Here is a 27,612-nt window from a genome sequence, read left to right on the forward strand (position 1 = left end):
TCAAAAGTCTGGCGACATTAAAATGAAATATTTAGTTAGAGAGCAGAAACAAACAAAGCAGACTGACTGAATGATTTACAGAATTTACATGCATCACTTCAGGGGCATACAAAAATACCCTAAACATCTACACCATGTCTGTACTTCAGTTCATTTTGTTTAATATAAAGACAAAGTTAGTGAAAAAATTTATCAATCAATTTCATGAACATGATTCAATTTTACTTTTTGTTGACAACTACTTTGACCAGTATCTGAAGCATCCACAATATATATTTCAAAACTGTTAAATGGACTGTCAACCACGAAGGACAAAAAAAGAAAAGTTCTAAAATAACGTATTTTTTTTACATTTATTAGTTTATATTGATTAAAATATCACGACTGGTATTTTACATTACTTGAAAAAAGTTCATAATTTCAGTATATTCGGTAATTAAATTTTGCGTTGTGAAATCGAAAGTACATTGCAAAAATAGGTGACATAACGATATACACACTATAAATAACGCAAGTTGATTTATCATTTTATATATAAAATGTATTCAATTCACTACGCATGCACAATTTGCATTCCTGGGTTTACCACGTCACGATGATGATTAATCTACTGACGTTATTTATAGTTAACTGGTAGTTACATACCCAGTAAAATTTATTACCGAATATACTGAAAATATGAAAACAACTTTTTTCAAGTAATGTAATATACCAGTTGTGATATTTTAATCAATATAAACTAATGATGATGTAAATAACCAACCTTTCCCATCTCAAAATCATAAACGTCCCCATGAAGCGTTCCACATGTGAAGCCATCAAAGTTAATGAGCTGATTGTCATCAAAGCTTTGACGATAAAATCCTGAGGAAACAAAAAGCATACATGTACTTACAACATGAAGTTAATAGAAATACTATACAGTTTGCTGAAAATGAAAACTAAGGTTTAAATCCCTAGTTTTAAAGCTTGTTTTTTTGAAAACATATAGTCTTGAAATTGATCATTTAACATTCACTTATTTCCCAAACTGCAGAAACAGGCTTGTATTTTCTAACTCTTCCTGACATTCTGTGGTGATGTTGAAATGGTCTAACTGTAGATGTTTTCACCCACCTTCTAAGTAATTCTTCAATGCCGTGATTCGCTGTTGTTGTGTATCCAGTTCAACATCAGACGGCAAAATATCCCCACTGAAAAAATCACACAATAATTAATCCTTGCTCTGCGACAAAAGGGGCTTCATGCATATGCAAAATGTGTTGTTCAATAATAAGCCTGGCACACATTCTGCTTTGTCAACAATATAACAATGACTGTTGTATTTTGACCAATATTTTAATATATTTGCCAGTTGAGAACAAGAGTAACAGTGAAATATGCAAAAAGGAAAGAACTTGGTCATGTACTTCATATATTTATCAGACTGTCGACAGGGTTATCACAAAGACTGTTGACAGGATTATTACATCATCGCTGTTTGACATTTCTCATAAATTTCAATTGGAAATTTCGATGTTATGGGAAAATTGTAGTCAGTTTTTAAAAAAATGTGACTTTTGGCCATTGGAAACTGCCGAATTTGGGTGGTAATTTTTAGCAAAATATTACTGTACCATGACAGCAGGAGCTTAACAATGTGGACCCCATCTCGGAGATCATCCAGGGATCTGATGGGAGACTCACTCACCAAATTGAACTGGAAAACACAATTATGCAACACAACTCCTGTATAACAATGTAGAAGCAATCTTCACAATACATCATTGTTTGTATCATGTGAAATCTTAAAAGGATTTAATTTGTCCATTATATGATTATGTACTCAAAGTATATAAGATATCTACAACAGGTAAATATTGGTCTGGCTTGGTGCACACATATTATAACTATGGTTGACTGGAGTATACAAATGTTAAAGGGGGCACCCCCTGCTATAATGCTTTGGCTAAATCTAAGGTAATTGACATGACGCCTTATCTATGATCGCTTCGCCCACTAGAATTGATCCACCAATCAGCCATCGATTAATCGGGCGCACTCGTTAGCAACGACCTGTCCGCCATTTTCTAGACAATCTACATGTTTAGGTTCACTTTTATTCCAACGAGTTTCTTTTGTTTTCCTCTTTAAAAAAAACGATTTAAAAGGGTTAAACAGTGTCAATGGGGATTACGTAACTCGGACAATCGATATCCTGACAGATTAGTTGGTGACATTGAATTTATTTCGTTTCCAAAGCCGAAAAAAGACCATTTCCAACGCGGCAATGCGGTCTTGACAAGAGCGAGTGGAAGCTTCAAGAATTACCGAGATCCCCTTTATAGAACATTAATTTATTTCACAAACCTGAAATGTCATATAAGCAATAACTAAGCATTATTAAGTATGTATTATGTTACGTGTGCATGTAAAATTATTGAGAATTTTGGTACCCAATTCGTGTAACTTTAAGAAATCCCCGTTAAAAATCGCGTTTGTGTGTCAGAAACAAGTGAAAACCATTTTGTTATTATTTTAATAAAGACGTATCGATAAATGCTATTGTAAAAGAGTTATTATTACTGATATAAGTTAACCAATAAATGCGGTAACTTCGGGGAAGTCGGTACCTGCGCGAGCATCTGATATTGGTAGCCTTATTAATTTATAATAGCCTGACCGTATTCCATTTTCGTACAACACTAATTTTATATCAGACAATGTCCAAACTTACTGTGTTGTTTTTGCGCTTTAAATTATAGTGATTGATAAACGTCCCATAAGCAATGTTTAATATGATTAATATCACTTTTATATGCAATAACATGTGGGATTGAGGTACCCACCCGGCGTCAGAAAGCGTGTAAAACTTCACCGAATTCCCAGTTATAAAGCACTATTTCCTGTCAAATACACGGGTAGGGGGTAATGTTTCAGTAATAATTTTGTTAATAACACAGGTAAATACCGGGGAAGTGATAATTTATTTCAAATACCACCTTTACACGTAATAACGGGTTCGATTTCGGTAAGAGCGCAAGCGTTTGAGAGCGTGTTTAATGTACCGATTTACCCGTTATAAATAGCTGATGTTTTCTTTAATCGTATATTTTTTGCATTTGCAGAATAACTAAATGGCATCAACCCCTTTACAAGTGTTATATGGTGTTAAACAAGTCCATAAAATCATCCGGAATATCGTGTAAATCTATATGCAGTCTATAGGCAAAGAAGCCATTTTGGTGTTAGCTTGTCTAGGTTTTCTTCCCGCTGAGCCACGTGATTAAGTGGGCGGAGCGATCACTGATAAGGCGTCATGTCAATTAATGTTATTTGTTTACGATACCATGTCTTACCCAATGTACAAGTGTTGTCTTCTTGTCTGGATCCATTTCAAATGCTGTGTTATAAAAACTGAAAAATAACAGAAAGAAATAATGTCTGGTCTTGCACTTACAATCCTGCTTTAAAGCGAGCATTCAATCTCCGACAAATTATCTGCCTTGCATCATTTTGATGCAAATATTACAAGAATGTATGATTATCTTCCAAAATATATGTTATTATGCAGCATTTGCAGGGCATAAAACCAGTATGCACAAACAAAATAACTTTGCACCTTATCATTTTGACATTTGAAAATCTCATTTTACCCCTTACATGTTCAAGCTCCAGCAATTTAGGTCATCTATCTATCTTTCAATACTGCCGAACTCCCCTCGTGGGTATTACTGGAATATATGGACACTGTTGAGTCTGTTTCCTGGGAAGAACCAGTACTTGGTGTCTATGGAGGAGATAATGAGAACGCACGAACTCCATCGCTAGGCGGACAACTCATCCACTACACCACCGCAACCTCCAGGGATGGAAACTAACTTTTTACTTTTTACATTTTTTGTATTTCGGTTGCCCAGTTAAAGAGTTAAGAACCCGGTACCATTTTTATGTAGTGTCATGTGAAGGTTATTTATTTAAAGAAAATAAAAGATAATTAAACAACAACATTGCTAGCATGATGCGTTCAGCATTTAAAAAAATAATATTTTAACTAAACAAGATTAGTACCATGTATGGCGTGTATTATTATTTAACGTCAGATACAAATGTGTGACCGTAAAAAAATTAATAGCTATTCAATAATTTTATCATTTTATATCATTAACACCTTGATCTCAGCAATGAAACCAAGTTATTTTACTATTATATTCTGTAGCCAGTAGGTTCTGTAAAAAACAGAGGAGGTCCTGTATTTTTTCCCATTTTACAGGACCTACTGTCCAGTTAATATTTGCCTAGTTTGGATTTGACTGCCACTGTACCAACCTGCAAGAGTCCAAAAAATCATTATAGTGCTTACTTATTGTAGAAATCAGTCAGACAGACAAAAAACTATCAACAGTATCCTCTTTGTTGACTTCGGTTGAAAAAGCATCACTTAGGCCAGGGATTTCGGTAATTCTACATTCGCCCGAGCACCGAAATCCCCCATATTCACGCCTTACATGGTCAATATGTCATCGGTATGATTGTTTCTTGGCATCGCATAACTGTTAATGTACAAATAATGATATTTATATTAATTTTTAAGCACTCTTGACACCATACACTGCCTCTTAGCTGAGGTTTCAGTAATTCTACACAAGAGCATAGACGCGCGCCGGTACTGAAATCCCAACTGTACCAACCTGCAAGAGTCCAAAAATCATTATAGTGCTTACTTATTGTAGAAATCAGTCAGACAGACAAAAAACTATCAACAATATCCCCTTTGAAGACTTCTGTTGAAAAATCATCACTTATGCTAGGGAATTTCGGTAATTCTACATTCGCCCGCCGAGTACCGAAATCCCCCATATTTGCGCCTGATAGGGTCAATATGTCATTGGTATGATTGTTTCTTGGCATCGCATAACTGTTAATGTACAATTTAACAAATAATGATATAAGTATTATTTTTAAGCACTCTTAACACCATACGCAGCCTCTTAGCGGGGATTTTTTTACTCTTGCAGGTTTGTACAGCGGGGATTTCGGTACCCGCGCGCGTCTATGCTCTTGTGTAGGATTACCGAAATCCCGCCTAGAGGCAGCGTATGGTGTCAAGACTCAAGAGTGCTTAAAAATTAATATTAATATCATAATTTGCACATTAACAGTTATGCAATGCCAAGAAACAATCATACCGATGACATATTGGCCCTATAAGGCGCAAATATGAGGGATTTCGGTACTCGGCGGGCGAATGTAAAATAACCAAAATCCCTGTTAAGAGGCAACTTATGCTGTTAAGTGTGCTTAATAATTAACATTAATATTATTTTTTGCATGTTAACATTCAAGCAAAGCCAACAACCAAACATACAAATGATATTTTTGACACTTTCAGATGTAAATATTGGGGATTTCGGTACTCTGTGGGCGAATGTAGAATTACCGAAATCCCCGCTACAAGTCAATATTTTTCAAAAGATGTGGGATATTGTTGCTTTGTTTTTGTCTGTACAGTCGATTGGTGTATAGCGGATAGCTAAGCACTCCAAGTCTAATTTCAATTAATACATCATGCATTCGGTAATTAAACCATTAAATCTCGAAAGACACATGTCTTTCCTATTGAAACATGCCAGCGGTTTTAAATTTCCGAAAGATATTACTTGTTTACAGCGCGAATTTCATGGTACACTGATTCAGCCATTACCGGATCGCTTAGGTCTTTATCGGATTACATGTGCATCGTGTTATTTCTTGAAATTTGACACAGCATTTGTAAAAAATAATTGAAATATATGTACATTTCCAGAAAGGAAATTCATTTTTGCGTTAAATAAGACCAAATTCATGGAAATCGCTGCACAATTGATGAAGTAATTGCTGTTCAAAGCGATGCACCCTATATTCGGGTCATTTTGAGTTGAATCTAAATATAGATTTGATAGCGGAAAATATGTTTTCAGAGAAATCGATTTTTCGTTATAATTTGATTGTTTTTCATTAAAAATGATGTTTTTACTTATTAATATTATAGCCACACGCTTACCACATGAACTTCAATTGAGTTTATATTTATTTTGAGACAATCTCCACATTCCTGAATATGGGTCATCACATGTCTGTTATTCACTAAATCCCGAGTTGCAGCTTTCATGCTTATTTTATATGGTACGCATCAATTTGGTTTCTGAGCATTCTTACTTTTGTAAAGGACACATAATACTAAAATATTACATCAATGAACATTATGTTTACCAAACAAATCTGCAAAATTCAAGAAACCATTCGTCTGCACTTTTCCTGTCGTCACAAAAACGGTGCGCACATAACGTGACCTTGTTTTGCTTTCGAAAATAGAAACAGTTGTAAACATTGACACACATCAACAAAAACATGAATCAACTTAACAATGATAGGCTTTTTGTATTCAATTAATAGAAAACTATAAATCTTAACATAAATGAATGCATTTTGCAAAAAAAGTTTAACCTATCCGCTACTCACTAAAATCCGCTATACACCAATCGACTGTACCTCTTCAATCTAATATCAAAAAGCCACCCAGATGATTTTTTGACACTTGAAGGTCTTTACAGCGGGGATTTCGGCACCTGATCATGCTTGTGCAAATATGCACTATGAATTCATACTCGGGAGTCCCAATAATATTTATATTTAAGTTTTTCACTACCAGACTGGGATAAAAACAATGATTTATCTGTGAATTCATGGTATTTTGCAAAATTCTATATTAATATCCGCAGTATTTTGATAAATAATGAATATTATTGGGGATTTTTGGGTATCGGGTCCGTTCGCCCTAGTTACACGTTCGCCCTGGGTTCGTTCGCCATATATTATCATTTGCATATCGGGGTATGAACAGTTGATTGTTCACACATATAAGCAAGTTTGAACCTTAAGTTTTCATTAATTAATATAGTAAGCAATTAGTGAAAATTACTGGCCTTTGTAACAAACATTGTATTATACTATATTCTGTATTGTTGTTCTTTCACTGTATTTGTTTCCTGTACATATGTATTGATTAATGTAAAGGTGTAACAAAGTTTTCATTAATTAATATAATAAACAATAAGAGAAAATGACTGGCCTTTGACGGCTTTGTTACAAACACGCTTACACGTTAAAGAGCGCCTTGTTGATTTTTCACACATGTAGGCAAGTTTGTAGCTTAAGTTGTCATTTATATATTAAAATGTTAAAAAGATAACAAATTTCGTTATATTTATTGCTTCCCTGCTTTGATAATAAAATTTAGGGCGAACGGACCCAAGCGAACAGGTTTTAGGGCGAACAGAAATTAGGGCGAACGGACCCAGATTCGGATTTTTGGGGATTTCGGTATTTCTACACACCGTATAAAAGCTGTTTTGGACCGGTCTTTGTTAACTGTCAACTTTTCGGGAATTTATGGTTGACTTACCTAATGGGGTTGGTCCATAACTTAAATGACGCGCCAGTCAAAAATCATTAAAAGCGGCATTTAAAGTTATGGTAGCCAGAAACTATGAAAATATAAACAAATTCCGTGAAAATAGAGAATCTAGCGCGAGAATACAGATGTGGATTATTCTTTAAATTTGAATGATGACCCACACGGAAAGAAGAAAATATTTTGCTTAAAAACTTACCAAATAAAAACAACAAAAAGTTGTCAGCAAATTCATTTGCATCTTGTTAGACAGTTCAGATATTTTGAATTTCGTTGTCGGCCTCGATTCAAAAACAACTTCCGGAAAATAAACTTGTGGGTGGATACAGCCATAAGTCATATCGGTCACGGTGTAGCTTACATCAAACCCCAAAACTCCTCGTAACCTTTAAATTCCCTATCGTGAGAAAAAAACTTTAAGAATAATTTTTAGTTCGATATTGTTTCCATTTTTATACAAATCGGTGCAATTTTCTTTAAAATTTTACTTTGTATACATCGGTTACAGTCTTTATTACAAAATATACATAATTTCATAAAATCCCAATTACATAATACTATTGTTTAACATGTGAATTCTATTTTCTATTAAATCAAATGGCGTACGACATAAAACATGTATGATTTTTTTAAATTTTCTTTATTACAAAAAATACATAGAAAATACATAGAATATACAGTGAACATAGACATAGACATAGACATGTTTATTAAGTAATATAGGCCACCGGCCCAAAATACAGCATTTACAAAATATATCAGGCAGAGTGATACATAATCATATAATCATACATTTTAGATCGTTTAAGCAAAAAAGAAAAAAGTTTCTGAAATGATACACATGATTAAAATGTTAGATAGAGCATTACAAAAATATATTCAAGTATGTATGTTTAAAATTTCTTTTCTTCTCACAAGCGACTTATGCAAAAACTTAGCAATCCTTATTATATTATGTTCAACTTTTAAGTATAAGATAGCATGAAACATTTGATGAGATCGGTTTCTTAACCAGTCAGGATGAAGAATGTTTGCCTAAATGTTTCGTATTCATTACATTCAAAAAAGAAATGATATTCATCTTCAACTACGCTTATATTTTTTTTGCACATAATGGACAAAATCTTAAATGTCTATCTATTGATAAATGTCGACCTTTCTCAATCATGCGCTGAGCAACGAAAACTTGACAAAGTTTTCCTTAAAACAAAAGACATATTTATATTCAGATATGGTTAACAGTACAAATCAGTTTAAAAAAATCTATAATACAATGCTTTAGGAGAATTGTCAACTTTTGATTTCCATACTTGAAGATAACAATCTTGTAATCGTGTTTTGTACAGATGTATAAAATTGTCTTCATGCCCAACACCTTGAGCAAACCAAACTAAATAGTAATTCTCTGATATGACTAGCCCATGTCTTTCTACCTGCATCATCTAAATCTTTTAACATTTTATAACACTGGTTTGGGTATCTATGATTTACCATACGGGTGATTTTAAACCAGAACTTGATGCAATTTGACATATATGTTATACATAAAGGAAGTCTACCACATTCTCCTAAAGCTGAGATATCAGGTGTGTTTTGCGGTAAATTACAATATTGTTTACAAAATTGTATTTGTACTTTTTCAATTTTATCTACATATGAATAGCCCCATATCTCGGACCCGTAACAAAGTATAGGTTTAATCATGGCATCAAAAACTTAAAAAATATCAACAGAACTTAAATGACCAAATTTACGTTGATATCTAAATATACAAGCAATTGATTTTATACTTTGCAATTGTAACATTTCTTGAGTTTTTGACCAAAGAAGTTTTGGCGTTAAATAAACACCAAGATATTTATAAGATGATACAATATAATTATTTTCTCCACAATATGTCCATTTTTCAATTTGTTTAACAACGCCACCATTTCTAAATACGATGATTTTTGTTTTATCAAGATTGATTTTCATATCAACAGATTTACAGAATTTTTCAATTAAATTAATTTGCCTTTGCAGACGTATGATGGTATCAGAGAAACTGGAAACATCGTCAGCAAACATTAAAGCAATTAACTCATTTATATCTTCAGAGACATATATACCATACGTGACAAAATACAACAGAATTTAAACAATATACATGTGCATTACTCCTGCACAATACCGTACACTTGACCGACCTTGGCCGGGAATTCGGAGGTGGTGCATTGTTTCGCCTCATACTTGTCACATAAATTAGAGATCGTACGCGGTCGTTATAATAAGATACTACGCGAAAATAGAAAATGTAAGTTTTGCAACGGACACGCTATAGAAAACGAGTGTCACTTGTACTTGTTTGTCCTCTATATAGAGAAATTAGAAAGAAATATTTAAAACTATATTTTCAAAGGTGGCCTACGCTAAATCAATTTGACATTATAATGCAGTCGGCTAATAAAAAGAGACACTATAAACTTTGCTTAATATATTTTAATGCTAATGAAATGCGTAATAATTTAGACAATGTGTTATAATTTTTAATAATATCACATAGAATAAAGCATTTTTATTTCTTTCGGTTGAAGTCTTCCGAATTTAATGTAGCTAGTTTTATATCGTTAAAAGTTAAAAAACTATTTTAAAATGCGCAAGTATTTATCAATAGGTGCCAATAAGTGTCATTTTACACCATATGCGGGCGTTCTACTAATCTGTTATCAAAACAGATGCCGCAAACTGTGAATGACCCTTGACACTTGGATACCCGGTTTGATTAGCGAGTTTTTTTGTACGTGCAAACTCTTTCAACTTCTTATATTTTAAAACTTGCCAAAATAGTTTAAGAGGAAAATAATATATATAATTATATATTATGTACTAAATTATATATGTTAAATATATTAAATATTTGTCTTTTAGCAGTCACTAATTCATATGCGTATATTTATTTTATTTGTTTTATTGTTTAACATAGTAATCAAGAATAACGTTGTACACTATATATTGGTTTACTAACGACTCGCCACCTTAACGACTCGCCCCATAACGACTCACCTCACGATTCCATGGTGGTGTTTGTCGAATCCGGTATCGAGTTGACTATCTCGTCCATCAGATCACCATTCTCATCGGTGTTGTTGTGCCGATAGCGCATATACACAAATTGTAGATCCCGATTTTCGGCAACAGCGGCGTCGTATTGCTCATTTCTGATCCCTGAAATTATATACTTAAATATTTATAAACTGTATAACGTATTTGTTTCAAAGTTTGTTCATATATATATATATATATATATATATATATATATATATATATATATATATATATATATATATATATATATATATATATATATATATATATATATATATAGGTAAACAATGCTGCGCTGCAAATACAGAGTACAAAGTTTATTCAATCTCTGATATACATAGACTATAATATAAGCATAGATAACAAGAGAAAAACAGTTTTATACACTTTTATATATATTAGTAAACAATGCTGCGCTGCAAATACTGAGTGCAAAGTTGACACACGAAAATACTACAACGCAAAAAAATAATTTTTCTTCGATTGTACGTTTTAGAAGTACTTACCAGTGTTACCACATTTTATGTGATGCCACAGTGAACAGTTGTCACATGTCACCGCTCTGGAGTTTTGGTACACCCGTCGTAGACAAAACAAACAAGGACGCGCAGGCATGGTGTTAGTCGAATTATCAATTTAAAATAATGGTATACTATAATCAATTAAAGTTATAACCATTAAAGTAATTAAACAAATCGTGGAATTAATTGATTTATCACAAATGGTTTCTTGTTTATTTGAAACCATTGCAAATTTTCCGCGATAATTGTTCACACCTACAAATTAAAAGAACCGCCATTTAATTAGTATTTAATGTTTATCTGAAACCATTGAAATCTTTCCGCGCAAATTGTTCACACCAAAATTTAAAAGAAACGCCATTTGATTAGCATTTTAAAGTAAAGTTTGTGTGAAAACACTAAAGGACTGATACGCATTTTTATAATATGAAAAAAGATTTTTTAAAACGTGTGTTGTGTATTCAGATCAATAGGTAATAAATAGGTAGATTTAAGATTATAATGGTATTTTTAAAATTATAAATAACAAATTATCTTACAGATGAATTGTGTCCGTAAAATTTCTGCAAAAAAATAAATTTCGGCAAAGACCTTTTTTCATTTTTCTTACCTTTCAATACCCGTATATATGAAAATATCTTTACCACGAAGCAAGGTATTCACGCTTTCGCGATTATGACACGTGTATTGTTGATTGTCATCACCCGCCCGCGGTAATGTACCTGTTAATTATGTTGTTAATTCATCGGTCTCCTTTATAACGAGAATCCCTAAATTCTTGAGTAATTTAACCTGGGAATCTTTAATTGTCGATATGATCTTAGCCTTTGCTTCTTTCTATAAATATAGGAAAGTATGACATGAGACAAATGTGCCGATATCCAATAGTCTTGCTTTATGATAATATTGTCACTGAACAAAGATGTAGAAAAACATCATAAAATAAAAATTATTACTTTTCAGAATATGCCTGCAATAGGCGTATATAAGGTCAGGCATAAGGCAAAAACCGCTGAACGATGGTTATCAAACAATGCCGAACCTTAAATTCATATTATGAATTGATTTCATTTATATTACCATATATAATATAACATTTTATTTTGATAGGGCGAGTCGTTATATATGTGGGCCGAGTCGTTATACATGTGGGGCGAGTCGCTATAAATAGTGGGGCGAGTCGTTATGGGGCGAGTCGTTAAGGGGGCGAGTCGTTACATTACCTATATACTGTGTATGCTACTTTTTTGAAGACATTGCCTATGTAATACGATTATAACAATGCTCATACCACAACACTCACACAATATCAACACAATTTTCTCAAACGGATTATTCCTACGTGCTTATTGGCGGTAAGTATGCCGACTTTGATAACAAAATGAACGGCTTTTAATTAAAAAACTGAAACATCTATTACTCAACGAAAAATATTGTAACTAACAAACACTTCATACTGTATGCGATAATTCGCGATCTTTTTGCCGACTTTGATTATAAAATTAACGGTTTTAAGTAGACTAATAAACAATATCTGACTATTTAATAGATGTGATAATTATATTCAGCATAACTATTCAATGATAATACAAAATATTGTAAGGCCTTTCTGGTATACCATGAGGCCTTTTTGGTTCACTTATGCGGCCTTTTTAGTGCGGCCTTTTTGGGAAGGCCTTTTTGGTAAACGGCCTTTCTGGTACTATACCAATTTAATCATGAGAATATTGCAATAAATAACATCACTTTTTCGTTATAACCAACGTATTTATCAACTGGTAATAATCATACACAAGAATAAAAACAAATATATATCAATAATTAGATCTTCTCATAGGATAATGGTTCTACCAAGGAAACCGAAGTAATTTTGAAGAGAACAAAACTAGTTTTTGGAATACTCTCAAATACACTTTTAAAAGCAGTTTTTTTCGGTAATTAAGAAATACCGGTACTCAAAACCAATAACGTAGCAAACGTATGTCCTTTCCCTTCAGCCATACTATATAACATTTTAACGCTACCATCATATGCAATATACAAGTATTACACATCCGGTACCTCTGTCTGAGCATTAATTGTAAAATTTATATTGTTAACATAAGGTAAATGACCATCTAATTATCCAGCGGTCTTACTGTCGTTTTTTTATACGAAGTGACAGTTCTGGGATGGGCTTTTTTTAATTCTAACTTTTGACCGTTTCGTTTGTGCGTCAGTTTTCAATAATGACTAAATATATTGTTTGTAATAATCGCAACATAATTTTAGAAAAAAAATACCAACAACGATTTAAAGACATTTTGTTCATTGTATCTAACAATCGGCTTAGTTATGGCAGATTCATATTCATATGTAAAGGGTGGAAAATTGAAACTGAAAGGCAGCAAACACAAGAAGTAAGGTCTTTTGCATATTTTCCTACAATGGACATGCAATATAAATTCGGATATAAGAATAAGTTATCGGATATCGGGTGCTGGAGGTTTCGGTAAATGACAAGTTCGGTAAATAGGATTTATATAGCAAATGCCGTGGAGGTTTCGGTAAATTGGTTTTTATAGAACTGGTATACCTTCAATGAGTAGTCCAACTTGTTGACGCTCTCAAATATTAAGCTACTTTTTATATAGGTAATATTTGGAGCGTCCAACGGCTGAACCTTTCGATTTGTGTTGGAATTTTTTCCTTCTTTGTCTATTTTGTTGCGCAACGATTTTGTGCGCAATGTTTAAGCCCCGATATAAGACACTTAATATCAACGGATTGCAATAATATTTACATACCTGTGTAGATAATTTATTTCTCGATAATGTTCCGTAAAAATTATGTAATGACACTTTGAATTTTGCACGCCTGAGCAATTTAAATCCAACCACTATTCAATTTTTCAATATCTCTCGTTTCGCTCGCTGTGTAGATATAAATCGATAACACGACCTCGATGTAAAGCATCTGGTTTAAAGTGGAAGAATAAACAGGGTAAAATACAGTTTGCGTTCATCTGTTGTGGTGCAGCGCGTTACATAGTAAACCGATGTTATACTTTTTCTGGATTAATTTAGCATTGTTTTTTTCTGAATTGACAATTAAAAAGGTTCTGAAATAAATTACATCTTTTATTTTTATACTGTACTTAAATAAGATTGATACAGATCGTACAGTATACCGCCCTATGTAACGTAGAATGTAAGTACATAAAACAACACAGAGGTGCGAAAAAGACATGCATAAACACTCACTGAAACTTAGAACAGTGAATAGAAACTGCACCATATCTGTTTTGAACATATGCTTATTAAATCGACAAAGATTAGCATACTAGATCTAGTTAGGTAAAAGTCGGTGTTAAAAGCTCATGTTAAATATAATTACGCGTACACGTTACACTGTAATGCCTTCTTCTGATTGGTTCATATTTAAATCAGTTTCATGACATGGCTACAGGTCAGTGATTGTTTTGCAGATTTAAGCAGAAGTTTAACTGAAGAATTTATGCCTTTCTAACTTCGAATCGACGATATTTGATGTAAAAATGGACTTCTGAAGTAAAACTGAATGAGTTGGTAATGATAGTGTCTGACAAATTTCTTATTTTTCAGGTAGCCCACTGGGCTACCAATAAAAATATTTGGTAGCCCATAAAATTTTCCTACAAAATGATAAGAGGAAGGTTTTCATCTTTATTTTATTTCTTCATTTACATATACATAATATGTATACATACATATACATAATACAGCAAGTAGTCTGATGTACACAGTCCATATCGTAAATTAATGTTACAGTACAGGCACCGTGTACTTAAATGTAAATGTACAAAAGAAAATCATATACTACATGTAGATATTACATGTATGTGCACATGTATGTGTACTTAAATTCGGACAGAACGTTAAGTCGGAAACGTAAATAAAGAGTTTACAAAGAGTTTCGTATGGTGTTAGTCAATGCAATTGCCCTTTTTAACAACAAATACCGAGTTTCAAGATATCAAGAGTATTAAATCATTTATTTACTTGTGTCCGACTTTAAGTACTGTCCGAATTTACGTATTACATTCGTATGTTACGACACTTGTGTGCAGTCAGTATACAATACAATAATTGTTTCAATAATGAAGGAACTGATACAGCGTAACGGTAACGATTCAGCGTGTTTACATTATATTTTATTAAGAGGAAATGTCAATGCCAAATAATTCGCGAGATACCCCGGTACTTAAGTTGAAATTCACAACGAAACTTTGAATGGAAATTAAATGATCTCAATGTTGTACCCGCTACGAAATTTTTATTTACAAATAAATACACCCACGCCAATTTTCGCGCGCTTTTTATCTGGACAAAGAAATTCATTTATTAAATGTAGAATTTTGTAACCTTAAATAGCTGTACACAACGCGTGCAAACCGTGGCAGGTGATTTACACATGTTGCAATACAACGGTCCTGATTGGGAGCTTATTTCATCATATCTATAAATAGAACCATATGCCGAAATTTATTTGACACTTTAGAAAATTTCAAATGTTTGTGTTTATGACTCTTATTGTCTATATTACCCACCCATAATTTGGTTTTAAAAATATTTATCGGGCATATATGGGATTATTGATAAACAGTCGATTAATCCAATTATTAATTGACTATGCAAACCAATTAGCAGGTGTTAACCGCGTTCACACCGTTGTTCTTAATATTCATTTTCGGTTTCGTTACAGTTTTGAAGAATCCGCTATTGTTTTGATTTATTTAATGTTCTGTGTCCTTTGATATTTAACGACATCAAAAACGCTGTCGCCATTACTCATTGTTGCGGTTAACAAAGAATTCAAAACTGCGAAATGATGTTGCATCATGTGCGCCAACTATCCAACCGGCTCTCATTATATTATTAGCAGACGACAAATGTTGATTCTGATTGGATGATTAAAATACACTGTTACTGTTTACGACATTACCGCAAGTGATCGGGGACTGATTAGATAATTGATTGCACTTTGTTATTGGATTATAAGCAATACACAGTGTACAAACACATGGTCAGCGTGTTTATTCTACGTATGTCTGTCAATAAACCGGGCTACCACTCTTATAGATTTATAGTAGCCCGGCGGGCGTCAGCTGGAAAATTTCAGTAGCCCGATGAAAAATTTCGGTAGCCCCCGGGCTCCGGGCAATGGATTTGTCGGACACTGTTGGTAATGATATTTTGCAATTTTACGCAAATTGATGAAAATTTAAACTTTCTGGTTTCCACCACAAAAAAGGTCCTTCAACGATGAGACGTTCCAAAGAATTTAGCCCATATAAAAAGTATCTCTAAATTCTTTGCGCGTCTTATAAATGAGACTACTACAATGAGGTGTTAATGACACCTATTATTAGCTGACAATAACATCAGGGGCATATATTTGCAAACGATGGATTAATTTTGAGTTGAGTAATTAATGCTATGCCTACGGCAAAGAATTAAGGGACATGCAGGGACTACACTTCGGGCCACTAGAGCGATAATTTCGCTCTAACGCCCGTGATATCGCCCTACGTGCCCAGAAAAGCGAAGATCAAGTCGCCCGATTTTGTTAGTAAACAAGACCAGAAAAGCGAAAATCAAGCTCTCGATTATTATTGCCAATGCGTGCTTCCGCCAGCAGGCAATTAGCAAGTTTATTGTTTGTTGTTTATCTAACGGTTACACAATTTACCCCCTGCACGGATCGTTAATTGACTGTGACAAAGCAGTCCCTTAATATTGGTTGCTATCAGCGTTTTTTTTCCTTCTTTAACTAGTACCGGGGAACGGTACCTTTCCCAAAGCCTACCGGAGGCTTCCCAATTTTAGCACCGGACCTTTCCCAATCTCGATATCTACCGTTCCGAACGATTTTAGGTGCCGTTCCCAATAGCCAGTGCCTTTTATTTTCGCTGGAAATATCTTTTGATATTGTCGAGCCTTTCATTTTCGGCCATTTATTTTCGCCGGACATTGTTGCGTAGAAAGTAAACAAAACTTTTCAAATGGGGCGCAACTCTAACCGCTGTGTAAAATGTGAATGGATTACATAACCGCGACGAGTGATCGATATTTCCCGTGAAAGAATTCCATCGCTAAGACCAGTCTTCCTTACATCAATAAACTTTCTCAACACTAATTTTTCGTTGACATTAAAAAAACGTAACCGTATTGAGTTAAATGCGCATATTACTTCTATGTATAGTTTTTTAAGTGTCAAATCCGGACAGTAACTATTCGGATACGGATATAAACAAATAAAAGTTTAACATAAAATTAAAAATAATGAGACATGGGTGTAAAATCCTATAGTTATTTACAACATATACATAAGCATTAAATGGCACATGCTCTTAATATCTTATTCGATGATTTGAAAAAAAATCCAAACAAAATATAAGACTTACCTTTAAAAATTATTGTTAAAGCATTCCACTCTAAAAACTCATTTTGGTTACGTGTGACTATTCTCACTGTCTATTGTTAAAAGATGTCAAACCAGTACAAGATCCATTGTTGTTGTTTTTGTTTAGTTTTTAAGTTTTTAATTTAACTCACATGAAACATTGCAGGGCTTGTAAGACTTTTAAGGGCTAAAAAAAATTATTAATATTATTTTTTATGCAACCTCAGTGCTTATGCCTATCACTGGAAGATATTTTTTCCAATTGACGGGCACATTCTAACTGAAGTGGCAATAACACAATTTTCACATGACATGATACGATAGTCGAAATATCATAACCGTACTGTAGTTTTTCTGTCAAAACCTAGAGTTTAAAATGCTTTGTGATGCAGAATATAGCCCCTAATGATAGATTACATGCATTTTAAAGGTTCCCATTTCATCAATTTTGCGACTCGAATTTTTCCCAATTCATTGATTTCGCGACTCGTTTTTTTTCCCAATTTGAAGATTTCACGACTCGAAAAATTCCCAATTGTAGGGGTACAGGTACCTTTCCCCTTTGGGGAAAAAAAACGCTGGCTATAACAACACACTCGTGCCTCTTCGCGCGTGCCGCAAGTTGTCTAATAATAACGTGATAATTGTTTGACCATCCGATAATTGCAGTTTTTTCGCAGATGGCATGGTTAAAGAAAGTCGGCAAAAATAATTAAAGAAAAACAAAATTGATCGAAGGTCTTTTAATTACGTAGATCCACTATTAAGTCCAGCGAGTTTTGTCAGTTTGTTTATCCACCGATAATAACGAGTATTAAACACCCGTCTGATATAAACTGGAATCACATTCATTTTTTATATTAACAAGTCGTAAAACTACACATAAACATTGAGAATTTTTTTTTTCAATTAGATATGAATTATCCGAGTATGAATTAAATTGCTACGTTATTACCTTCGACATTGCAAATGGCGGACATATTGTAACATTCAACCTGCGTTCAATTCATAGCTGGCGATTCAAATTACAAGTTATGGTGATTAAATAATGGATGAAGCATTAACTGGATTTAACAAACATTTGATAAGGTTTGTTAAACCAGATAACAACAAGGAAAAAATGGATCATTAAAGTTAAACAGGCAAGGCATTCTTAAGTGTGCATATTTCGGACGTGTATAGTATTCAGATAAACAGTCATAGATATACTAGATGTTCTATGCATTACGATTGTGTTTTGTTACAAAATCAGTCATAGGGATTATGGTAATATAATGACGATAAATGTGATGAAAAGGTGCTACCGGTACATATCTTAAATTACTTAAATGTGTTAAATGACTAAAATGTGTCATGATAAAGTAGATTTCAATGAGAATTTTTTGTTTTTTTACAAATAAGCATAGTATAATGATAGAAATAATAAAAGTTGTGAAATGAACATGTTTTGTTTTTGATATTGTTCGCACAAACGTCTCCCTGATTTCCCAAACTTCTCCCTGTTTCGGAAAAAAGGAGAAGTCACTTTTCCCTATTTTTAAGGCCTAGGGTAGTCCCTGGACATGACTGAGCTACCTGTAAATTTATTAAAACGAATTGCCAACTTAATTAATATGTTGCCCAGCGCTTACAACGTGGAGACCACCTCTTGAAAATGTTGAATTTCATAATAAATACTAGTATTACAATACACCATCAGCGGCCAAGCGCAGAATACGCTACAAAAATTGTGGATTGCTTCAAATATAATGATACGCGTTATGTTTTATTATTTTGTTCAGTGCGTGTGTCATTGAAAGTTGAGTTAAGCGAAGAGATGCAAACTAAATTAAACATAATTAAAAACTGATACAAATATCATATAACATAATGCCAGCAGACCCGAAAGAATACACTATGTATTAGCTACCTGCTGTGGTGATCCCTCTCTTATAAGCTTAATACACATGCACCCGTCTACTGTATTGGAACAATGGGATTTACGGCCAAAATAACTGATTTCATTTTTTGTCTGAACAAATCCGTTGAATAAAAAAATACTAAATGATTAACTTTGTATTCCGTTTTATTTACTATATATTATAAATAAGACTCATGTAAAACATGGATACAATATACATAGGACCTATTTGATTCTTTCATTTCATTAAAAAAAATATTTATTTACCGGTCTGCACGACTACCTTATGTGCTGACCTGCTTGTCGGAAATAGAAGCGAAAATTGTATTCATATAAGAAACAAATATAGCTATTTGATAAAATTATGATTATGTTTATCTGATACACTTTAATTAAGGTTTTCCCAACTAATTGTGTAAAAACATATATTTAAAAAAAATCATGACCTAAAGATAAACTTTTTAGATGGTCGCTTAGCCACCGTCTAAGGTGGTTAGTAAAAAATTCAGGTCGATACGGCTTAGCTACTAGAAGCCCAATATCTGATTACTACACGTATCGGCGCGAGAAAGAGTTGTATAATTTATGCAAAAGGTTTGAGTTCTCCAATTATATTCATTCACAAATGGAAACATGATATTAATATCGTGTTAAATGCAATAGTTTCAAACGGTGTTTTTATAGAAAAGAATCAATAAACAATGATCGTATTGTACGTGTCGCAGAGGAGATTGTTTATGAATGAATAAAATAGTCCACTTTCTGCAGTGTCTTCATGACGTAGTATTTTTGCTCAGTCCATTCGTAATATGAGGCTATTGATAGATGCGCCTGTCGATAAACAAAGGAAAGTCCACGGGGCGGGGCGATAACAACGCACTAGGTTACGCTCTCACATACACCTCAATGACGTAGTACAGGTCGTAAATTGAGGCTGTTAATAGATTCGGGAAAAAGTTAACGCTTATTCATATTCGCAATTTATAAAACGTTGAACATAAGTTCAACAATAACTTCAGCGATACGATAGACAAAAACAAAAAAAATGTTTCATAATCGCTAAACCCGAATATAACAAACAATTTATAATAATAATACGAATGACCTGTTTCGTAACCTAGTTCATGCTACTACAGCGGGTATTTCTGGAAAACGTTCTTTGGTTCTCAACAGATAGCGGCGATCTTTTGTATTTACAGGTGCTAGCAACACAATAGTAGAAGGTTACTAGAAGGTTTAGCTTGTTTATATTCACAGTTCTCAATACATAGACAGTTGGATATGAGTTCATCAATTACTACAGGCATACTATAGGCGACCTCGAAAATGCTTTATAATCGCTAAAACCGAAAACAACTAAAATGTAGTCGGCGTATGCGCTGACTTTGAAGTATATGGTGTCAAAAATCAAAAGTTTTGTACATGGAACTTTCATTATGAAGTTATATTCTTGGTGAGATATTATTTGATAATGACTGCAAATTTTCTTTATATTAAGTTCCCATTACCATTTTCATCATACTTTCTATGCTTTCAGAACGTCCAAAAAGCATGTTGTTTTTATTTTGTCTAACTTATTTCTATGAAATAATAAGGATGATAAAAAGTGCACACAAAACTCTACCTGTGCGCTATGACACACACTTTATAAAGTTGAATGGCGTGTGTTCATTTCAAACCCGGATTGATTTTGAAAAATGAATTGCGTGTTAAATTATGCAATAGCGAACATCTTCAGTGCCTTCAGCGCTTTGATAATATATACATTACCACCCTGTAGTTGTGGGAAAGTGTGTAAGAATAAGGTGGGACTGAAGATTCATCGCACAAAGATGGGATGCGCACCAATCCTAAATCTGTTGCAACGCGCAAGGCAACTTGGTGAGACGGAGGAGGAGCTTGATCAGGATGAACACCACAGTGTCCAGAGCCTCCACGCATCAGAAGAGGGTGAGGTAACCATCGATAACGCAGAGAGGACTGAAGATCAAGCTGCGGTAGAATCTACAGAGCGGCGGAAGAAAGTGATGTGGCTCGCAAGTACAGAGAGAGCGAAGTGGAAGGCGTTTGAAGAGGAGCTGGAACTGGTGATGGAGAACGTTCTGAAAGGCAAAGTACAGAGCAAGCTGCATGTCACGTCTGAGCTGATCTACACATTTGGAAAAGAGCGATTCGGAACAGCTAAAGAGAAAGTTGGAGAACCCAAGGTTGGCGGGAATAGAAGGCTGCAGAAGATTTCCAACCTAAGGGGAGAACTCAGACGCTTGAAAAGCAGATACAGACAAGCAGAGGATGAGGAGAAACAAGGTCTGGCAGAACTGAGAGATGATGTACAGAAGGAGATCCAGTGTTAAAGGAGATCAGAGAATCTGCGCAGGAAGAGACATGAGAGAAGGCGAAAGAGAGCTCAGTTTACTAGCAATCCATTTCAGTTTGTGGAGCGTTTGCTCGGAGAAAAGAAGACAGGCGAACTTCAATGCACAAAAGAGGAGGCAAACAAGTACGTCAAAGATATGTACAGTGACAGTGACCGTCACAAGGAACTGGGCGAGTGCGACAAGTTTCTCACACCAGATGAGCCTGAACATGACTTTGATTGCGCAGAACCTAGGTTGCAAAAAGTCAAGGACTTTGTAAGGAAGGCCAGAGCGTCTTCAGCACCAGGACCCAATGGAGTAACGTACAGAGTACACAAGAACTGCCCCAAGATCTTGCTACTGTTGTGGAAGCTTATAAAGATTGTTTGGAGGAAAGGAGAGATTGCAGAGAATGGCTGAAGGCAGAGGGATGTTTTATTCCTAAAGAAGAGGATTCATCAACCCTTGTTCAATTCAGGACTATCTCTTTGCTGAACGTGGAAGAGAAGATACTCCTCGCTGTCCTTTCAAAAAAGAATGACCTCTTATTTGCTTCAGAACAAGTACATAGATACAGCTGTGCAGAAAGAAGGAGTACCCAGTGTATCTGGGTGCATCGAGCATACCAGTGTCATCACCCAAATCATCAAGGAAGCACGCGAGAACAAAGGAGACATCGCAGTGATCTGGCTTGACCTAGCAAATGCATATGGTTCTGTTCTGCATCAGATGATACAAAAGGCTCTACAATTATATCATGTACCCGTTCGATTTCGGCAGATGTTGTGGCACTATTTCTACGGCTTCATCATGAGATTTTCAACAAGGGCAATAACCACTGACTGGCAGAGACTGGAAGTAGGCATCGTTACCGGGTGCACAATTTCAGTGGTGCTGTTCGCTGCAGCCATGAATCTGACAGTGAACTCAGCGGAGAAGCCATCCAAAGGACCCAAAATGACTTTGGGGTGTATCCAACCACCAACGAGGGCATTTATGGACGATATGACTATTACAGCAAAGTCGTACGTCGAGGGAAGGTGGATGCTGCAAGACATTGGCGAACTTATCAAGTGGGCCAGAATGAAGTTCAAACCCCAGAAATCAAGGAGCATGGTTCTGAGGAAAGGAAAGTTTCAAGAGAGTGCAAGATATAGAATCAAAGATCAGTTCATCCCGACTGTTAAGGAGCAACCAGTGAAGTGCCTCAGGAAGTGGTTTCGAGACTCACTCAATGATCAACAGAGTATCAAAGACACAGTAGTGCAAATGGAGAACTGGTTGAAAGATGTGGACAAGTGTGGTCTGCCAGGAAAATTCAAGGCCTGGATTTACCAACATGGCATCCTACCACGCCTATTGTGGCCGCTGCTGGTGTACAGTGTACGGTCATCAACAGTGGAAGCAATGGAGAGGACAATAAATTCAATCTTCAGGAGGTGGATGTGGGTGCCAAAGAGTTTTACCAGCCTTGGTTTGTACTGCACAGGCAGCAAGCTGCAGATACCTCTCAGATCACTGACGGAGGAATACAAGGTCACAAAGGCTCGGAAAGTCATTATGCTACGAGACAGTAGTGATAAGAAAGTTAGAGAAGCAGGAGTGCAGGTCAACACCGGGAGAAAGTGGAGGGCTGACAAGGCAGTTGAAGAGGCTGAGGCTAGTCATCAGCACAGCGACATTGTCGGTAATGTCGCACACGGGTGACTAGGTTTCAGATGCGTCACCCGTTCGCAGTGGAGCAAAGCCAGTGCAAAAGACTGACGCATCCAAGTGCAGGAAGAGGTTTGCCGAATGGAGGAAGAATCCAGGCTCACCAGAGCTGTTACCCTACGGAAACAGGAAAAATGGCTGAACTGGGAGGGAGTACCCCAGAAAAAGCTTACATGGAATGCGATCTGGACCATGGAAAGCGACAGACTAAGTTTCTTGCTCAAGTCTGTCTACGACGTGCTGCCAAGTCCAACAAACCTAGTGACTTGGGGTCTTGCCAAAAAGCCAGATTGCAAGCTCTGTGGAAGACCAGCGAATCTGGAACATGTCCTGAGCTCATGCAGGACAGCCCTGTCTGATGGCAGATACAGATGGCGTCACGACAGGGTTCTTGCTTCAATCGCTGATCATCTAGATCAAGCACGAAAAGCGCAGAAGACGACCAACAAAGGCCCCTCATTTATTTTCTTTGTCAGAGCCGGAGAAGAAGGGGCAAAGGCCAAACGCGCATGTGGGATTCTTGGAACGGCAACAGATTGGAGAATGGAAGAAGACTTGAAGAAACAGCTCAAGTTTCCACAGGAGATCACCGTGACAAACCAGAGACCCGACATAGTACTGTGGTCAGCTGCATCAAAACAGGTTGTGATGGTGGAGCTCACAGTATCATGGGAGGAGCGGATTGAAGAGAGCTTCGAACGGAAGCGCGAAAAGTACCAGGCCCTTACAGATACCTGCACAGAGAAAGGCTGGAAGGCATGGTGTTTTCCAGTGGAGGTGGGCTGCATTCCCAGCGCAATCACTGTGGCGCACTTTCAGCAGACTGGGGGTTACAGGACAGGTCCAGAAACGGGCCATATCGGTTGTTGCACGTGAAACGGAGTCTGCATTCTTGTTTTACCGAAACCTCCATAACTCTCGGATATCTCATAATTGAAAACTAGCAGGATCACAGGTACTGCTTTTTAAAAATCGGAATGTACATATCCGGTTAATTTTATTATAGACGCAACCTATTTTATGGGCAAAAACTTATATAATCCGTTTATCAGGTGTATGGGTAATTAACCCTTTCCCACTCGGAAGCAAAGTGAAAATGGCGAATGTTACACCTTACGTACCAGTCGGTTTATGTACCAGCACTTTATGTACCACTATCTGACACTTTATGTACCATATATATAATATATAGAAATAAATGATATATGGTTTAATATGAATGTGTTATTAATTAAATGTATTTTGTGTATTCTAATTCAGATTTTTTTTTACAGTTTTTATTTTTTAGATTCAAATTCAGATTCAAATTTTTGGTTCTTTACAATAAAAAATAGATATAAAATATATTCAGCAATATTTTATTTAGTGAGAACTGAGATACTCAGTTACTCAGTTTTATATCGGATACATTTTTTTTTAAATATTTACGCGAACACATTAATTTAATCAAATTTTATTTAACTTTAAATTACTAAAACTTTTCTGATAGCAAAAAAAAAAATTCATTCAGTACAATGAATTGCAATGTAATAGTGGCAAAAATATTTGATTAACTCAAATTTGACTCCATCAACAATTGAGTCAAATTAATCAAAGTTGTTTGCACAGATAATTATTGCCCATCCATACTTGCTATGAATACATGGACAATAACACCTATATAATACATAGGTGGTACGTTAAGTTTCAAAGTGGTACATTTTGTTTCTTTTACTTTTTAAATTGCGAAGAGTGTTACCAGTTAAGTATAAGGTTAACATTGTGTGTGATTTTAAGACTGATTTTTTTACATTCAGTTATAAATGAAATCCTTTATATATTGAAACAGACATAAGAAAAGCAGCAAAAGAAAGCATGAAGATGATGAGGGAAAAGCTGGAGCTAGCAGTATTGACAGAACAGATGTGGATCTACATGGTCTGTAGTTTCAGTCATTTTATTGGAGATTTTCTCAAGTATCACTCAAACGTGATCTTACTAATGATTACTAATTATTAGTAATTTTTTTGTTTTAACTTGCTCAACTTCTGTAACATAACAAAAATGTTTTACAGGAATACGAATCTTCCTCTATTTAGCTGAATTCCTTGGTTTTCACTGAAAATTTTCATCAGAAAAGCTGTTGATCTTGGTGGGTTCTGTGTTAAAATGCAAACATTTGAATTGATTTTAAAATTTTGCATTCTCATGTCTTGTTTGAGTTTGAATACACTTCCTGATAATTAATGTGTCTGAAACAGATATCGTTAATCATCAGTTAGTATTAATTTATGGATAGGGTAACTCGCCCTTGAGTCAGATGGGTTAACGGTATAAATCTATACTATAAAGCTTTGTGATCAAAGCCAGGTCTCAGCTTGTGTAGGCTTTAACTATAATATCATAGAGGTCTATTTTACAAATAATTATTTGATGCCCAGCTTATTTTCATTGAAAAATAGTTGAATAACAATACCCACTGAATTCGCCCATGAGTTGGACACATTCGCCCTTAACACGGACACAGATTTGTATCAAGCATTTATTTGGTTATACATTCCCTATAATTATTAAAATGTAAATTGCACAGTAACAGACCTGAGTTGATTTTTAGCTCATCTATTTTTGAAAAAAAATTATGAGCTATTGTCATCACCTTGGCGTCGGCGTCTGCATCAGCGTCGGCGTCCGGTTAAGTTTTGCGATTAGGTCCACTTTTCTCAGAAAGAATCAATGCTATTGCATTCAAACTTGGTACACTTACTTACTATCATTAAGGGACTGGGCAGGCAAAGTTGGCTAACTCTGGCGTGCATTTTGACAGAATTATGTGCCCTGTTTATACTTAGAAAATTGAAAATTTTGGTTAAGTTTTGTGTTTAGGTCCATTTTATTCCTTAAGTATCAAAGCTATTGCTTTCATACTTGCAACACTTACTAACTATCATAAGGGGACTGTGCAGGCAAAGTTATGTAACTCTGACTGGCATTTTGACAGAATTATGTGCCCTTTTTATACTAAGAAAATTGAAAATTTGGTTAAGTTTTGTGTTTAGGTCCACTTTATTCCAACAGTATCAAAGCTATTGCTTTCATACTTGCAACACTTACCGGTATTAACTATCATAAGGGGACTGTGCAGGCAAAGTGATGTAACTCTGACTGGCATTTGGACAGAATTATGGGCCCTTTATACTTAGAAAATTGAAAATTTTGTTAAGTTTTGTGTTTTGGTCCACTGAACCCCTAAAGTATCATAGATATTGCTTTCATACTTAGAACACTCACAAACTATCATAAGGGGACAGTAAAAGGACAAGTTGCATGACTCTGGTTGTCATTTTTACAGAATTATGGCCTTTTTTTGACTTTGTAACTTTGAATATATGGTTAGATTTTGTGTTTCGATCCACATTACTTACAAAGTATCAAGGCTATTGCTTTCAAACTTAAAATACTTTCATGCTATCATGAGGTTACTGTACCTGGCAAGTTGAATTTTACCTTGACCTTTGAATGACCTTGACTCTCAAGGTCAAATTATTAAATTTTGCTAAAACTGCCATAACTTCTTTATTTATGATAAGATTTGATTAATACTTTGACAAAACAACTCTTACCTGACATACCACAATAGACTCCAGCCAAACCATCCCCCACGCCCCCCCCCCCCCCTCCCCAATTTTTTTAAGATCATCTCACAAATGACCACCACACCCTCACACTAATATTACCCCCACCCCCCACCCCATCCCCCCCCAAATTATTTTTTTTGGAAACGGTTAAAAAACACAAATATTTATTTTTATTATTTTATTTTTGAAATACCGTCCAACCATCGCACCCAAGAATCCCCACCCCCCCCCCCACCCCCCCACCCCCGAATCTTTTTTTTTTTTGCATTTTTTTTTTCCGCATTTTTGGAAGATAATGTAATAAATGACCACACCCCCACACTATACACCCCTCTTCACTCTACCCCTCCCTCCTTTGTGATTGAAATTGAGAGTCCCTTCACCTTTAAAAAGAAAATAGATGTGCGGTCTGCACCCTTAAGGCGGTGCTCTTGTTTAAGTTTATTCTTTTGTCAACATGTTGACAAAAATAAGTTATAACAAGACTATTGCCAAGCAATAAAAGTCCCCTACCGGCTCCGCCATTGTCAGAAATTCCACAATTGTCAGTATATTTTTTTTATTTGTT

The 27,612-nt window shown here is 35.1% G+C and overlaps 2 protein-coding genes across 15 annotated transcripts in view; one reads left to right on the top strand and one right to left on the bottom strand.

Moving 5' to 3' along the window:
• LOC127880317 (myosin-1-like) overlaps positions 1-7,745 on the bottom strand; it is a 32,376-nt gene extending 24,631 nt beyond the window's left edge. For 7 of the 8 annotated variants that reach the window (XM_052427698.1, XM_052427697.1, XM_052427695.1 and 4 more), the window contains exons 1-5: positions 7,632-7,745; positions 3,339-3,396; positions 1,617-1,699; positions 1,117-1,193; positions 764-864 (exon numbers count right to left, since the gene is read on the bottom strand). In XM_052427698.1, coding sequence (XP_052283658.1) covers positions 764-864; positions 1,117-1,193; positions 1,617-1,699; positions 3,339-3,374 — 297 coding nt within the window. In that variant the 5' untranslated portion in view covers positions 3,375-3,396; positions 7,632-7,745. Of the gene's footprint in view, positions 1-763; positions 865-1,116; positions 1,194-1,616; positions 1,700-3,338; positions 3,397-3,642; positions 3,714-7,631 lie in introns of all 8 variants that reach the window. The other variant, XM_052427691.1, reaches the window with a different exon arrangement.
• Positions 7,746-12,277: 4,532 nt separating this feature from the next.
• Positions 12,278-27,612, top strand: part of LOC127880320 (protein FRG1-like) — a 34,384-nt gene continuing 19,049 nt past the window's right edge. For 5 of the 7 annotated variants that reach the window (XR_008049511.1, XR_008049512.1, XR_008049513.1 and 2 more), the window contains exons 1-2: positions 12,278-12,392; positions 25,259-25,347. Coding sequence is in view for 3 of the 7 variants with exons in the window: in XM_052427699.1 (XP_052283659.1) it covers positions 12,319-12,392; positions 25,259-25,347 (163 nt within the window). In the remaining 4 variants the exon portion in view is untranslated. Of the gene's footprint in view, positions 12,393-12,859; positions 12,902-13,266; positions 13,437-25,258; positions 25,348-27,612 lie in introns of those variants that run through there. The other 2 variants (XM_052427701.1, XM_052427700.1) reach the window with 2 other exon arrangements.

Source organism: Dreissena polymorpha, chromosome 4, assembly GCF_020536995.1.
Source record: "Dreissena polymorpha isolate Duluth1 chromosome 4, UMN_Dpol_1.0, whole genome shotgun sequence".
NCBI lineage: Eukaryota > Metazoa > Mollusca > Bivalvia > Myida > Dreissenidae > Dreissena > Dreissena polymorpha.